General features: G+C 40.8%; 1 protein-coding gene across 2 annotated transcripts in view; it reads right to left on the reverse strand.

The window, feature by feature from the left end:
- The window catches only part of IMPG2 (interphotoreceptor matrix proteoglycan 2), a 66103-nt gene extending 51110 nt beyond the window's left edge, over window positions 1-14993 (reverse strand). Inside the window, exons 1-2 of one of the 2 annotated variants that reach the window (XM_077342104.1) lie at window positions 14610-14993; window positions 12766-13026 (exon numbers count right to left, since the gene is read on the reverse strand). In XM_077342104.1, the coding sequence (XP_077198219.1) occupies window positions 12766-13026; window positions 14610-14688 (340 nt within the window). In that variant the 5' untranslated portion in view covers window positions 14689-14993. The remainder of the gene's footprint in view (window positions 1-12765; window positions 13027-14609) is intronic. The other variant, XM_077342105.1, reaches the window with a different exon arrangement.
- Window positions 14994-16179: the final 1186 nt, after the last annotated feature.

Below are 16179 nucleotides of genomic sequence, written 5' to 3' on the forward strand. Positions count from 1 at the left end.
TGTGAGGAGGCTACCAACAAACCCTCATAGCCAGCATGGTGCATGGTTAAGAGCAGCAGCCTCTAATCTGGTGAGCAGGGATTGATTCCCCGCTCCTCCACATGAGGCTAGCTGGGTGACTTTGGGCTTGTCACAGCCTTGATAGTGCTGGTCAGCCAAGCAATCCTGTCAGAGCTCTCTCGGCTCCACCTACCTCACATAGTGTCTGTTGTGGGGAGAGGAAGGGAAGCTGCTTTGAGACTCTTTTGGGGAGTGAAAATCACGACATAAAAACCAACTCCTTTTCTCCTTTGAAGTCCAGCCAGAATGACCTCTGGATTGTTTGCACTCTTGGATTAGCTGCCATTCTCCAAGTGGGGCCTGGCAATCTTTTGGAATTATGACTGATCTTCACATTACAAAAATCAGTTCCCAGAAGGGTTGGGAAATACCTGGAGACTTTGGAGGTGGAGCCAGTAGTGGGTGGGTTTTAGGGTATGGAAGGACTTCAGTGGAGTACAGTGCTATGGAGTCCACTCTCCAAATCAGTCACTTTCTCCAGGGGAACTGATCTCCGTCGCCTTAAGATGAGCTGTAAAACCAGGGGATCCCCAGGTCCCACCTGAGGAGTGGCACCCCTAGTTCCCGGGGGGGGGGGGAGGATGGCTGCCTTAGAGGGTGCACTCTATGTCATTATACCCCACTGAGATTGTAAAGGGCTAACTGACAATATTCTGCCCTCTCAGAGGCATAGACTAATAAGAATAATTAAGTCTTTTTCTCTTTTTTGCCACGAACCCCTATTGCTTTCAATATTAGCTTCAAGCTCCTAGTCCTCTTCTTAATATTGTCTCCATTCTCATCTCCTTTTCATTAATGCTCCAATTGGAAAAAAAAGAAGTAGGCAGGATAATGGTTTCCAAATGCAAGCTGTTGCTTCCTCTAAACACCTTGGTCGCCTCCAACTAGCTTAGCGTTTTAGGATCTGCCCTTCCAGTTAGTTATGTGACAGCCACCCCACTGAGTCCAGCCTCAAAAGCTCACCACCATCTGTGGATTCTTATTGCATTAACCAAACATGAACTTAGGGACCAGCAGGCCTCTCTTATGGACAGAAGGGATAAAGCTTTGGGAAGTCAGCACACCTTCTGCTGTGACAGGAAAATCCACTGAAGTGGATTGCTTATACTTTCATGTGGGAAAACAGAACACGTTCAGAATGGAAAGTATTGTGGCATATATTTACATTGAAGAATAAAAGGATGATCTCTTTACTTCACATGGCTGGAAATGCCCACTTAAACCAGAGTAGCAATGAACTGCTTGTCTACTCCTCTGCAGGTACCTTTCTGCAGGATGAAAACAACACAATGCGTGCAATTTTGCATGCCACTGAATCTCATTATAGAGGGAATAATTCTTGAGTGTATAAAATCACCTTCTTTCAGAGCCAAGACAGAGGTTTCAGTTGGACATTTTCAACAAAAAAAGGAGAAAGCGGGACTTTAAAGCCCAACCCCTAAAGCTTTGTTCTTCTTACCTGGATTCATGACCTGGGTGATCAGAGAACAGCGGTGGTGTAATGGTGGAGTGTCAGATTTGGATCCGGAAGACCCAGGTATGACTCTTCATTCTGTCATGGAAGTATGGTTGCAGGTACCTCCTGGCAAACAGTGGGCAAGGGGGGACTGACCAGGAGTTGGAGGCATGCTCAGATGATATTGCCAGTGATGTGACTACCTCACTTTCATGATGTACTGGAAGTGACTTCATGACATCAGTGTTGCCCAGGCAACACTCTAGTATTTGGTCAAAAACTCTATGGTAAAAATGGGATATTCCAACATTTGCCCCATTTTTAGGGTTCCCTTTAAATTATTGCTAAAATGAAAAGGGGAGATGTTCACACGCAGCAATTATTTTTAAAGTGCATTCTCTGTTACAGTTCAGACCTATTGCATGTGTTTGGGACATGGTTTGGGACCAACTGTCTGGAAAGGAAAAAAAATCCCGCTCCTTTAACAGAGGACTTAATGGGATATTATTCACCAGGTGGTATTCTTTGGTGGTGTAATGTGCTGTCAAAGCTCACTTATGATAACCCTGTGGGGTTTTCAAGGCTAGAGACATTCAGAAGTGGCTTGCCATTACATGCCTTCCTTGGAGATCTCCCATCCAAATACTAGCCAGATCCAACCCCGCTTAGCTTCCAAGATCTGACAAGATTGGGCTAGCCTGGGCTGGTATTTACCTTTATGCTATGAAAAGATACAGTCGCACATTTCTAAACATTATGCCTCTATTAAAGCACCAGGACATTTTTAACAAGTCTTGGTGACCCTCATTTCATATAACGGGCTCACTGGAAACTTTCTCAAATCATGTTAGCATTTGCATTAGTGATGTTCAAAAGGGGTTGCCAGAGAGTAGAGCAAAGGTGTAGAGCAGGTGTTCTCAACCAGGGTTGTGTGAAACCCTGGGGTTTTTTGATGGCCCCAGAAGGGTTTCCCAAGTGGGTGGGAAATAATTATATATATAAATTTGTTCAACATATATCAGATTATATGACCATGTATTATGTTTTTCTGCCTCCCTCATGGCCAAGTAATGGTCCTGGAGGAGATGGGAAGGAGAGGGGCCCTGGGTGGGCATGTACACAGCTATGCTTCCCAGCCATATTCTGCACGATTGCGCCACTTCTGGGGTTTCTCTAAGCCTGAAGAATGTTTCAAGGGTTTCTCAATGGTAAAAAAGTTAAGAAAGGCTGGTATAGAGCATAACAAGCTTGGGAAGATCTGGGAATAGAGCCTACTGGGTTTGGTGGCTTTGAGGTTACATCTCAATTCAAAATTAACACACACACACACCCTCTAACAGGGTCGAGGTTTACAAAAAATGGCAAATAAATGAATCTTGCATATTACTTTTTCAGCAGTTACAGGATTCAAACCCACATCAGTTCCTGACCTGGCTTGCCAAAAGGGCAATAAAATTTCTCTCTACCAAGGAGGTGCCACTTTCAGACAGTGTCCACTTGTCAGGTGTTTTACTGAGAGCCCTTTGTCTTTCCAAGCAGTAAGAGTTATTTAGCCTATTACGTTTCGTTCTGCAGAAAGGGATTTACTGGGTTATCTGGAGGGACAGCACATGACAAGTTTGGGATGTCTACTGGGGGTTGGGCAGCTTTCTTGGTAATTTGTGTAAATGAGCAGTGCTCGCTTTTAATCCAAGTATAATCCCATTTGTACTTCTTAAGGGTTGAACCATGTACAGCCACAACTAGGATATTGAGTCAGGAAAGCCATCCTATTTTGGAGGTGATACCAGAACAGTATTCTTACTTGATGTGCTGTTAAAATTCAGAAAGCCCAAAGCTTAACAGCTGGTGATTCAAGAAACTAGTGAGGAAATTAATGAATGATTTATCCTTGTAGCCTCTCTCATAGAACCGCTGCTGTTTATGTGCAGTTATTTCTTCGGCAGGGAGACTTTTTAAGGGTTTGCAGATTCAGCTGAATTATACCGGCATCAATCAGTTGAAGAATATTGGGGGGGATATACTTAAATTAGTATGTGACTCAATAAAATGAAATTCTCTACCAGTATACACAGTTCCAAAATGGGGGTGTAGGGATAAAGCAATGGCAAGTGGTTCTCACTAAACTGTGGATTTTGTCAAAATGAATGCATCAATGTACAGTTTAGTCCAGGGGTAGTCAAACTGCGGCCCTCCAGATGTCCGTGGACTACAATTCCCAGAAGCCCCTGCCAGCGAACGCTGGCAGGGGCTTCTGGGAATTGTAGTCCATGGACATCTGGAGGGCCGCAGTTTGACTACCCCTGGTTTAGTCTGTTTCACCTGTTTTGCCTTCTATCTGTCCATATCTAATATCTGTCTATGAAATGATCCTCAACTGCATAGCTCTCTAGTATCCAGTCCTACAAGAAAATGTTATCCTTTCCCAGGAGCTCCAATTAAAATTAGACCCTATTCTCAATTATTCAGCGCTATTTCTCATCATATTCTCTGTCTTCTCTAAAAACAGGAATTTAAAGTTTGCTCTACATGAGGGAGGAAAGTACAAACAACAACAGTGAATTGAAGCTTTGTTCCAGCTCACTTTTTCTTCTACTGTCACACAAAAAAAGACTAACTGCCATATCCAAAACCCTGGCCTAATAGGATGGTGATCATCTTGAAGAGATACCAGTGTATCTGCAGAACTGCCAGTGGCAAACCCTATCAGCATTATGCTGGTGCTGGTTACAATCTCTGTAGTGGCACAGGCCTGGCCAGTATCAGGGTATGCCATGAGTAGAACAGGATTAAACCTCACCAGCCTCTGATACACGTCTAGCACCAACATAGCAATATGCCACTGAAAAAACTGGAAGAGTTCAAATTAATCCTACAACAGTTCAGGAAACAGTTTTCTAAAAAAAACTATTTACCTCCACACCACACATGCCAACGCAGTTTAGGATACTAAATCTTCAGCCAATGACATATTGCCAGAGCAGTCCCTTTTTCCCTACCCAGTCAGGGTACCCATAGCTCAGATGATAGGGTGTGTGACATGGGGCTATAACTCTCTAGCCCATGTCATGCAGACTTACAGCACACACTTTTGTCATAGGAACAGCATAGAAGACACTTAGCAGCCGAGGGAAAGAGCAAATACTGTTCTATTTGTGTAATGCTATGTTGCTCAGAACCCATACATGTTTCCCCCTAATCCCTTGTACCTACTCTGTGTATTGCCCCAGCCATCCTGATTCCAACCATTATACTAGCAGTGAGTATGTGACATCAACACAATACCATGCTCAGGTCAAGCCCTTCACTGTTTGAGAGGTGGGATTGGAAGCACAACTGCAGTCTGAGTTGTCTACCAGCCACTCAAGTCTGCTCAGTTCTACTGCTGGCCTAATTTATGAGGCATATTGCCTTGCAGGATCAGGGACACACATAGAGCAGCCCCCTGTTCCAATGAAATCCTCTACTCTCAACAACAAGGACAATCCACTATGTGGAAATCCCCTCCTAGGAAGGGGGAGGGGAGCTACACACCGTGACGGAACACCAAGTCAAGTCCCCTGTAGTCCACTTGTTCTATGCTGCTTTAGTAGAAGATAACTACCCTTGTGCTGATCTAGATGGCTTGCAGCAGCCATCCAATAGAAGGAGAAGATAGGAGGGACCCAGTCCCCAGTTTGATATCAGCCAACTGCTGTATCCACAGCCTGGGCTGTTGTGAACCTGTATTCATCTCACTGCTCCACTATGGGGCTGCCAATTCTCTCTCAACAGATACACACTCACATATACACCATGCAGTTTGCATAAGGGGAATGTTGGGCAGGGATAGAGTTTTTGGGATGACTGGGAAATGAAATTGGTAATGAGCTCCCCTCAGTCCAGGAAACAGGGGCTCGCTAGCCAAAATGATGGGCATAGGGGGGTAGCCAATCAGCAATCAATATGGACAGACAAACCCTTGTAATGATGTTTGATGGAACAAAATCTCAGCTAGGATTGTAGATCCAAATGAACTATGTCAGGGTGCTCCCTATCTGCAATATGAACTAAAGACCTAGCATACCCTTATGCCTTTTTTGCTGTACCAGGCCTGTCTTTGTAGTATTCCTTATCCTATTCACTGTGGCTGGTTTCAATGGCAGGGCTGCTGAGTTTGCCTAATTTCTTCTATTGTATCTCATTGTTGTGCACCAAGCAGTGTGAATGATTAAGAAATGCTCCCAAATGTGAAAGGTTCTAGTCCAGGCTCTGCTTCCTGTTTTGCTGCTGCTCAGCTCATGACTGGGGCAAAAAGTGAGTTTTGTTTATGGCTAGCATCCTCTATGACTCTTGTTTGCCATTCCACAGTGAGCTACCAGAAGGGAGGCTGGATTACCTTTAGTGACGGTGCAATTGTGTATTCCCTTATTGTTGCCCCAATTTCTCTACGGCTGGCAAAAAGCTAGTGCTTTGAATACCCTTGTGGCTGAGATCCAAGCCCTTGGCAGGAGAAGTCCCCTGTGGGCCTACTGTGGTTGCTTGAGCTACAGAAGAAGAAGAAGAAGAAGAAGAAGAAGAAGAAGAAGAAGAAGAGTTGGTTCTTATATACCGCTTTCCTCTACCCGAAGGAGGCTCAAAGCGGCTTACAGTCGCCTTCCCTTTCCTCTCCCCACAACAGACACCCTGTGAGGTGGGTGAGGCTGAGAGAGCCCTGATATCACTGCCCGGTCAGAACCGTTTTATCAGTGCTGTGGCGAGCCCAAGGTCACCCAGCTGGCTGCATGCTATGCAATTTCATAGAAGCAGATGAAGCCAGAGGACACACCAGCATTTAGGATGTATCTATCTGTGCCAGTTACGAGGTGTTAGTGGTGAATGTTGTGAGGTTTGGGGCAGGGCATGGTGTGTCACATGAAGACCTAAAAGTGACATTACTCTGTGGCAATGATCCATTGTGGATGTAGGAATCCCATGAATCTCTAAGAGCCTATTCACTAAAAATGATACTGATGCATTATGCAACGTTATCTCTCCATGCCTAGCCCCACAAAGTTCACAGAGGTTGCCAGCAGAAGCCTGCCCTGTTACTGTCCCTATAAAGTATATTTAATGTTCTGTTTATAAAACAGTTAATGGGGTTACTAGAACCTCTTCACAAAATAACTATTCCAAAATAGTTGTAGCCTCTAATAAGGACCACATATAAGAACCTCAGACTGACTGGATGACTTGTGCCTATGGCTATTATTTTTGGCTGTAAGAATGATTCCTACAAATAATGATTCCTTAAAAGGTAAAGGTATCCCCTGTGCAAGCACCGAGTCATGTCTGACCCTTGGGGTGACGCCCTCTAGTGTTTTCATGGCAGACTCAATACGGGGTGGTTTGCCAGTGCCTTCCCCAGTCATTACCGTTTACCCCCCAGCAAGCTGGGTACTCATTTTACCGACCTCGGAAGGATGGAAGGCTGAGTCAACCTTGAGCCGGCTGCTGGGATTGAACTCCCAACCTCATGGGCAAAGCTTTCAGGCAGCTGCCTTACCACTCTGCGCCACAAGAGGCTCTAACTAATTATTTTCAGAAGGACCAAGCAGTGTATGATAAAGTGTGCATGCACACAAATGCTTACACCCAGAATTAAACTTTGTTGGTCTTAAGTATGCTACTGGATACAAACTTGGTTTTTGTTGCCTCTTAGTTAGGTAGTAAGAATAATTAATAATGCATTAATCTCAAGCACACCTATTCTTGTTATGTTCTTAGAGGCCACCTCATGCCACCAAACCATTCAGTATGTATTCTCTGTTTGAACCTGGGTCAATCTGATTCATTTAAATAAATTCTGGGTGGATGGATTCCATGAGTATGGATTTGATGACTCATCAAATCCATCAGCCCTGAATGTATGGAAATAAATGAGATTGACCCATTTTAGTTGTTTGTTCATACTTATGAATGTCTGGCCATTGCTTTAAGATTTCAAATACCATGTATGCAGATGATGGCATTGTGTCATTAGACAAGCCAATGCAGTAATATTTTTCAGTTATTGGATAAATATAGTGTCATTTCAGGATATAAAATTAACAGAGAGAAAACTGCAACTAAGTACTTAAATTCCAATTCCTATAAAACATTATATTAAGAACAAATCTAGTTTCTTGTATCTCCAAACTAGTTAGATATTTGTGTATCAACTGAATTTTGATTCAGTGTGTCCAAATTAAAGATTTGCAATGATGGTCTCACCTTCATCTATCTTGGAGGGCTGTACCAAAATTTATATTTTTGTTTCTTACTCTTATGGTAGATTATATAGAAATTTATGAATGGGATAAAGTAGGTTATTTGTGTAAAAAGGAGTTTCCTAAGACAGGGTGGCATATAAATACAATAATAAATAAATGAAGTTCAGATTAAATACTCTACCCTGCAAAAAACAGTATTAGAAGATAAATTCAACTGGAAACATTTTCCAGGCTTCGAGAAATCCCAGAAGTGGTGTGATTGTGCAGAATATGGTTGGGAAGCATAGCTGTGTACATACACACTGAGGTCCCCTCCCCTTCCCACCCCCTCTAGGCTACTCATTGACCATATGTAGTCATATCATCCAATCAATGTTTAACAAATTTTAAAAATATAGTAAACATTCATTAATTCCCACCCACTCAGGAAACAGGAAACCCTTCCAGGGCCATCAAGAAACCCCAGGGTTCCACAAAACCTTGGTTTACAGAAAGAACAGAAATTTCATCCAACTTCATTATGGGCTCTTTTTTGAATAGTCAGGAGTATAAAAGAGCTTACTTAAATAATAAATTAATTCTTAGGCAGATGCTGTTATAGGATAAATATTACAGGAAATTTGGTTCAAAAACTCTTATCTATGATTACTAGAAATAGTGCATTTAAGAAAGATGAGGCAAGGGAGATTTTACTGACTGGGAAAAACATAATATCTTTGTTTACAACTTACAGTGAGCGCACATACAGTTCATGTACAGTGTGCACTAGGATTTTTTTTATACCTGAGTTGGGTAATTCATGTTACATTAAATGCATGTAGCTGAATATGTTATTGAAAGCACACATCTATCCCGGTACTGATCTCTAGTTTCATTGTGAAATTAAACAGAATGTGGCTGTTTCTCACAAAGGAATGTACATACATATATGCAGGATGTACATGTGTTCACTGTAATATGTGACCAGGATAAAATGTTTCAAGATCATGTTATAAATGGTGATACAATTTCACAGAAAGTAATTGAACAGATCATATGAGGGTTTCAGTATTTTCAAAAATAAAACTTTCTAAGGCAAGCATAAATATCCCCATTGTATATAAGGGAAGCAACTATAGGATCAACTCCAAAGCAACTTAGATTTTTTTTTTTGGGGGGGGGGGAGAGGAGGACTCTTATTAGCTGTATTGTACCAACTTTAAGAAATTCTTATAAATCTATCTGAGCAAGAGGCAGAGTTTGAAAGATTCCTGATACAAAATTGGGGGGAAAGTTTAGATTCTTTCACAAGTTTTGGGCCTGGTTGTCTTTAAAACATTTATCATGATAGAACTTCATATGGATGGTGTTTGACTCCATTATCTTGTACATTGTCAGAGAGGAAATGTGGACACTGAGAACATGCAGATTTGTGAAGAGGAACAATCTTATTGAGTTTTAGCTATGCATGTTGCTGTAAGATAGGTAACAGGAATTCAGAAATATTTGGATGCCGCTAATTTTTTTCTAAATCAGTTTGTGGGAAATTATAGGGTTGCCGACCTCCAGGTGGGAATGGAGAAAGTAACCAGTGAGAACTTTGCATGTAGTGTAGAAAATGAATTTACATCAGGCTGCCATACGTAAATCAAGAGAATGTATTTAATTTTCATCCAGGAGATAGGTTATGGATCAGTTATGAAACACATTTTCATGCAAATTCCCTCAGTGATATGACTATACATCAATAAGCACACATACATATAATAAATCTCAATGTAACTGAAAGTGTAAAATGTTATTTTGACAAAAAAATGTAATGATCCTTACTTTATATGAAACATTCAACACGGAATGACTTAATCAAAAATTATTAAACACAAAGGGAGAATCTAATTTAATAACCAATCCAAGATTTGACATAACTGGATGAAAATAAAATACATAGTCTTGATTTACATCTGGTAGTCTGGTTGCCAGCAGTTTTTGACCTCCAGAAAGGGTCTGGAGATTTCCAGTTGCTACCATAGATTTCCAGACAACAGAGATCAGCTGCCCAGGAGAAAATGGCTATTTTGGAGGGTAGACTCTATGGTCTTTTGCCCTGCTGAAGTCCCTTCCTCTCCTCCACAAACCCCATCCTCTTCAGGCACCACCCCCAAATCTCCAGATATTTGCCCACCCTGAGCTGGCAAACCTAATGAATTATCAGTTTGAAAACAGACTTAATACTGAATACGTCTGTCAAAACAAAGTTATTTGGGACTTAGGTTTAGAATCATAGAGTTGGAAGGGGTCATACAGGCCATCTAGTCCAACTCCCTGCTCAATGCAGGAACAACCTAAAGCATCCATGTTAAGTGTTCAGCTGTTTAGAGTCTCTTCCTTTCTCAAATGAAATGATTATTAAAAGCACTGAACTTATTAAGAATGGAAATTCTGACAGAAAGTGGAAAAGAATGGAATTTCTAGACTGTTTCTGCACAGAAGCACAAAACTTGCGCTGCCTGCTGCTTGCAAATGTGTGGTTGTAAGCCTCCTCACGGGAGACCCCTCCTGCATTTTCCCTCTGCTTCATCACAGCTTTTTGCCTCCCAATGAGGTGGTAAGGGAAAACAAGTTGGACTTCTCCCACCACTCCTCAGCTTGTCAATCACATCAAGCCACCAATCAAAATGCAGCGTTTTTCTCAGGGTCTCAAACTTGAGAAACTCTGTACCCCCCAAGCGCCAAAATTATTTTAAAGTGCATTTCCATGTTGCTATGCATTAACACCACAAAATAAATGCATTTTTAATTTAAAAAATCAACACTCCCACATTGCTAAGGAGAAACGCCACAACGATAAAGCATTCCCCCCTTTGGGATTCGTGGTGTTTCAGACTCTATTTATATCTGGGTAGAGTTGTGAGAGGTTGGACATGGTAACTGGACCCCAAAGAGTGATTGTGTGTAAACAGTAGACTTAAAAACAAAGAGCATGGACGCCTAGCTGATCAGGAGAGAGCTGCTTCATCACATGCCCCCCCTTTCCTTGTTCATTCATTTCCACCAGAAAAATCAAATCAAATAAAATCACTTCCCTGTTAATTCACTTCGACCAGAGAACACAAACAGGACTGCGTTTTGCCTGCCTGATCCCCCCCCCCCAAAACATGGACACTTTAGGGAAAATTTTATTTTAACTTATGCAAAGTAGGAACATGGACCGTGCCATTAAAAAAAAAATTCTCAGAGCAGAAAATGGAGAGGGGAGGGCGGGTGCAAGGGTGGACAAAATGCTCCCAGGATTGCTCCCTGATGTGAAGCGAGATAGTAAGTAGGAAATCCACTTTTGGTGATTTCCCTTATCTTGAGACAAAATTGCCCAAAACTTGAGCCAGCCCCTGGACAGCCTCAGAATGCCGATGACATCATGTGGAGGAAGCTCTAAAACCCACCAGCAACCAGCAATCAGCGACCAGAGGCTGTCCAGGGACAGATTCCTTGTGTGGAATTGGTCTTAATAATAAGTTTAGAGAAACTGATCATATGTATTATACTTTGAAATTCAGGCAATGATATCTCTGAACAGGTTTATTTTTATATTATAAATGATGCATTTCTGGGTTTTTTTGCTACAAATCAAAAAGATTTGACACAGACAGAATACCAATATGGATCCACTGAAATATTTCTATGCCTTTAATATGTCCACTAAAATGTTTTCCCTTCATCTCTTGCTATCTTCGATTTGGAGGCTATTCCTAGCTGCCCTCAATTATAGGAATGACATATTGTGCAGCAGAGTGGAGGAGAGAGATTGACTTTAGAGACAAAGTATATGTTTAAGATTTGCCATGTAACTCTTGAGGCTGTGGCCAGTGATTTCTTCACTATAGCCAGTCTGGTAATAAAAATGCTACCTGAGGTTACACCTTGACCTAGTCCACCTACACATTATTTAAATCTTTAGCAGTAGCAAAGATGTTAATCTTAAACTTCCACCCACATATTCTATAGGCTGTGACCCTAACTAGAGAATAAAAGCTTCTGTCTGTAATTTAAAGTTTCCCACAAAAATACACATATATTATCCCCACATACACAGATTCAATATTTTATATCACTAGGGATAACCTTAATATCCCACATCATTATAATGTCACAAATATACCAGTTGTTTTAGAGATAAAGAGCTTTGCACAGGTATTTGGTAGATGAGAAGTCTCAAGAGCAGCTGTGAAATCTAATCACACTACTGCTATGTTTAGAGAAGAATATTCTGTGTCTCTTCACATTAGCAGTATTATCTATCTGTAGGAAGGTAAGACACAGGAGAAGACTATTCTTTTAATTAACACATGACTTCATCAGTCACATTTTATAACAGAAATGAGCAAATTGATGTTTTATCAATATAGCAATTCCCCCCCCCCAACAAAAATTATCTGTCTCCCAGGAGGCTAAGATCTATGGTTCAACATATGCTAGGTGTACTGAATTTTCAGGGTTTTTTGCTGTGACAACTTGGTCAAGTGAACCAATATTCACATTCCTTATGAGGCCCACCTATACTGACAGACAATCTACTCTTTTCCCAATATGCCAAAGGTTCTGCTCAAATTACCCATGTTAGTGTCACATCATTTTGAGGAAAAGAATCTGATAACAAATCAGGAGATGAAAAAGAAGACTTGTGTCATGGCTGTTTTGTGGGAGATCCTCAAGCCAAGTCTCAAGCTACAACCACAGCCACCACTTGTGCTACTACTTCCTTGTGTACTTGGGGAAATGACCTACTGTCTCTGTCTCGACTGAATTCTCCCCCCTCGTGCCTTCTGTGGAAGGATTCAGAGCAGCCTCAGAGAACATGTCAAAAATTTCCCTTGAACAAACAAAAAATTCTACAGAAATACAGATAAAATGCAGCCGATTTTCCTTTAGAAACAGGCTTATTTTATTAGAAGGTTTAATTGAAGGTATTCAATGTTTGGACCTCTGTGTATCAAATTACTGCCTTGCAAGAATATTCATCTCAGGCTGTTGATGCTTGCTTACCTCTGAGTTTGAAATATTTCAGATGGTTGGCAGTGGCCTGGTCAAGAGACTCATCTGGACATAATTTAACTCCAGTTGGAAATAAAATTGATCTCTTCCTTCTAAGCACCAAGCCACCGCTCCTTTTCTCAGAGTTCCTAAAATCAAGATGATGCTTAGAGTCCAGAAACTGGGGAGGGCTTGTTATTTGCCAGCCATCAGGTGCAAGATTTGGTGTAGCATCCTTAGACTGTGTGTCCTCTGAAGGTGAATAGGTGTCTTCTGCAAGAAAACATCACAAACAAGTCTTCAGGCAGCTGGGCTCATCTATATTTCCACAACATTACTCATTCCCAAAAGGTGTTTCACAAGCATATAAGTCTCAATAAGCCACCCTGAGCCCTCAGGGGATGGCAGCATATAAATTGGATAAATAGAATAAATAAAAATATAAATATAAAAAAATAAACATATGTTTAGACAACATAGCTGCTAGTACAGACAATCCTGTTCCAAGCTTTCTTAGTTATCTTTAACTCTCTATACACTCTAATTTTTTTGTTCTTCTACTGCCAAAAAGTTAGGGTAAACACTTTAACAAAATTTGTGATTTATTTGGAAAAGCTTCTATTTCGCCTCTTAAGAAAACCTGTTTAATGTGGCTTACAAAATATGATTTCTCTCTTAACATCTCACAACACTATTTAATGGCTAACTTTTTGACACATAATTAACTGTGTCAAATATTTGCTGGGAATGGCATACTGACTGCAGGTCTCAGTATGAAGCTCTGTCCTTCTTAAGACCTAGGAGGAAACATGAATCCAACCTTTACTGTGTTGCTGAGACATCTCATCTTGCTGCTTGCATGACAAGACCCTTCCTAAGTAAGTTCTGCTTCAACATATTGCCCAATTGTCATTTCTACATAAAGACACAGGACTGAGTCTCCCACATGTTCTAAAGGAGCATTTCCCAACCAATGGATCTCAGCCCAAAAGTGGGTCACTCATAAAGGCTGTGAAAGTGGTTACCAGGCCTTTGTAGTTGCATTGATTTGTGCATGCTCTGATTTTTTTTAAGTGTGTTTTACAGTTTTTCTGACATGTTAGAGGCCTTGCAATAACTTTATTTTGAATATTTTCAGTCTGCTTCTAGTATCCTGCCAATAAGCACAAAGTGTAACATCTGATATCATGAAGGAGTAGACAGGTTACAAATAGTGTGCAACTCAAGGAGGAAAGACTGAAAGCCATTTCTAATGTCACAGCTGAACTTGAGAGCTGATCAGATTTAGCCATTTTTCATTCATATGTTTATTGCTACAGTTGCAAGAATAACAGATTTGCTTGCAAATTAGATGGTGAGGTAGAGATCCAGTGGCTGTAAAGCCCAGAATCTGAATGATGGCAAGGATAGGTAATATATACTGACAGACAACTGAGTTTTCTGAAGAGAGACCAAGAGATGTACTGGCCCCTTTGGTAAAAAATCTGTAGCCAGATGGTGTATAACAACTGAGAAGGGGAAAAATGAATGCAGTAAGAAAGTGAATCACACTATAAACCACAAAGGCTGAATCTGTAATGAATGCTAACCTTGGTTATGACCTTATAGCACATATGTACAATTGCAATAAATAAATGACCCTTGTGGAATACTGTACTCCTCCGCTAGAGACAATGATAGCAGCTCGTAACTAATTTCACTGCTGACAAGTTGAAAGGAGGCTTCTTGAAATAAAATCCAGTACAAAGAAGCAGAATATGACTACATATTTCTTTACAGTCTACTTAAGTCATTTTTGTCAAACATAGAAGGGATTATTCAAAAGAAATACAGATAACTGAAGTGTATTTTCTTACCTGCAAACGCTTCCATATCCCCGTTAATCAATACAAATATCCAGACTCCCAGACAGATGTTCTGAGGAAAGCCATGCATATTGCTGTTTGTACTTTCAAAAAAGGCAAAGAAAAAACAAAAGTCCTCCTTTTAGCAAAAGCAGCAGCTTTGGATATGTTAAGCATCTAATAATGTTATTTCCTTGTAGGAATTCTGGCGTCCCATTTAACTGTCCTTAATAAAAAGGATTAGGCTAATATATATATGCACCAAAATGCCTACAAGAGTATCCTCTTTTTAAAAAAGAAACAATTCTGTTTTCATGTCAGAACTCGGAGGAGGTGCTGAAGGAGCACTCCTTGATGTTCACCAAAGGGCCACGGAGACAATTGTTTAGTTTTAAGCTGGCCAGCTAAGCCAGATTTAGCGGAGCTTGTCATGTCGTTAACTGGCAGTCCATGCAAGGACAGTACCTTTCACACTTAATTAAGCACATTTTTTCATTGACTTTCTTTTTTAAAAAGAACACAACTGCCACCCTGCTATCAAAACAACAGCTTATGTGAGCATCATGGTAATCACTAAGAACTCCTCTTCTGGGATAGATGCAGGTAATAATTTTGAAAGAATACACATGATCAGATTTTGCTTCAAGAATATCTTAGAGGTGTGTCGAACCAATACTATGTTTGTTGATCTTCTAGTGTCCTTTTTTCAGTGTCCCTTTATCACTGAGAAAGGAAAGAACATTCCTGTGTAACAAGAGTAATGGTGATACTTGTCTTTTGCACTTTGTACAGTGGCACTGACACAACTTCCTTTCCAGAACAACTTGATGTATACAGTAGCCCAGCTGTCCCCAACCTCCGGTCCGGGCGAGGGTATGTTTATATAGTGAGAGTCCATAAAAATATTTCAGAAACATCTCTAATAGTAGCCAAAATAATCTCAATTTTTGTACATTGTAGGATACTATATCTACTATTAAGAGTGACACCTTATAAGCAGTCCTAGACCCCAAGAGAATGTTACTTTAACAGTGTCCACTGAATTACTAGACCAAATATTGAGTAAATTATTGGCTGTGTGAAAATGAAATTCTCAGTACTGCATTGCACTTGTGGGCACCAAACTTGGTGATTCATAATTGTATACCAGTTCCTTAAGATGAATCATATGTTGACAGTGTATTCCCACAACTTCCTGAAAGACAAATTCATTCTAGAAGGCAAGAACATGATGTGGCAGCAATGATCAGAGATGGTATTGTTGAGAATGACTTCCCTTTAAAAAGATGATTTGCAAACTGGTACTTCTGATCAAGCATGAGTTTCATTATACTAGCCCAGTATACCATTTATCTTTGAGAGGAGCCTCTCATTAATTTCCCCCCAGAGCTTGATTTCATAACCTAAAGAAGAGTTGGTTCTTATATGCTGATTTTCTCTACCCAAAGGAGTCTCAAAGCGGCTTACAATCTCCTTCCCTTTCCTCTCCCCACAACAGACAACTTGTGGGGTAGATGAGGCTGAGAGAGCCCTGATATTACTGAAGATTTGGTTCTTATATGCTGCTTTTCTCTACCAAAGG

The sequence above is a fragment of the Paroedura picta genome, chromosome 6 (assembly GCF_049243985.1).
Source record: "Paroedura picta isolate Pp20150507F chromosome 6, Ppicta_v3.0, whole genome shotgun sequence".
In the NCBI taxonomy this organism is placed as follows: domain Eukaryota; kingdom Metazoa; phylum Chordata; class Lepidosauria; order Squamata; family Gekkonidae; genus Paroedura; species Paroedura picta.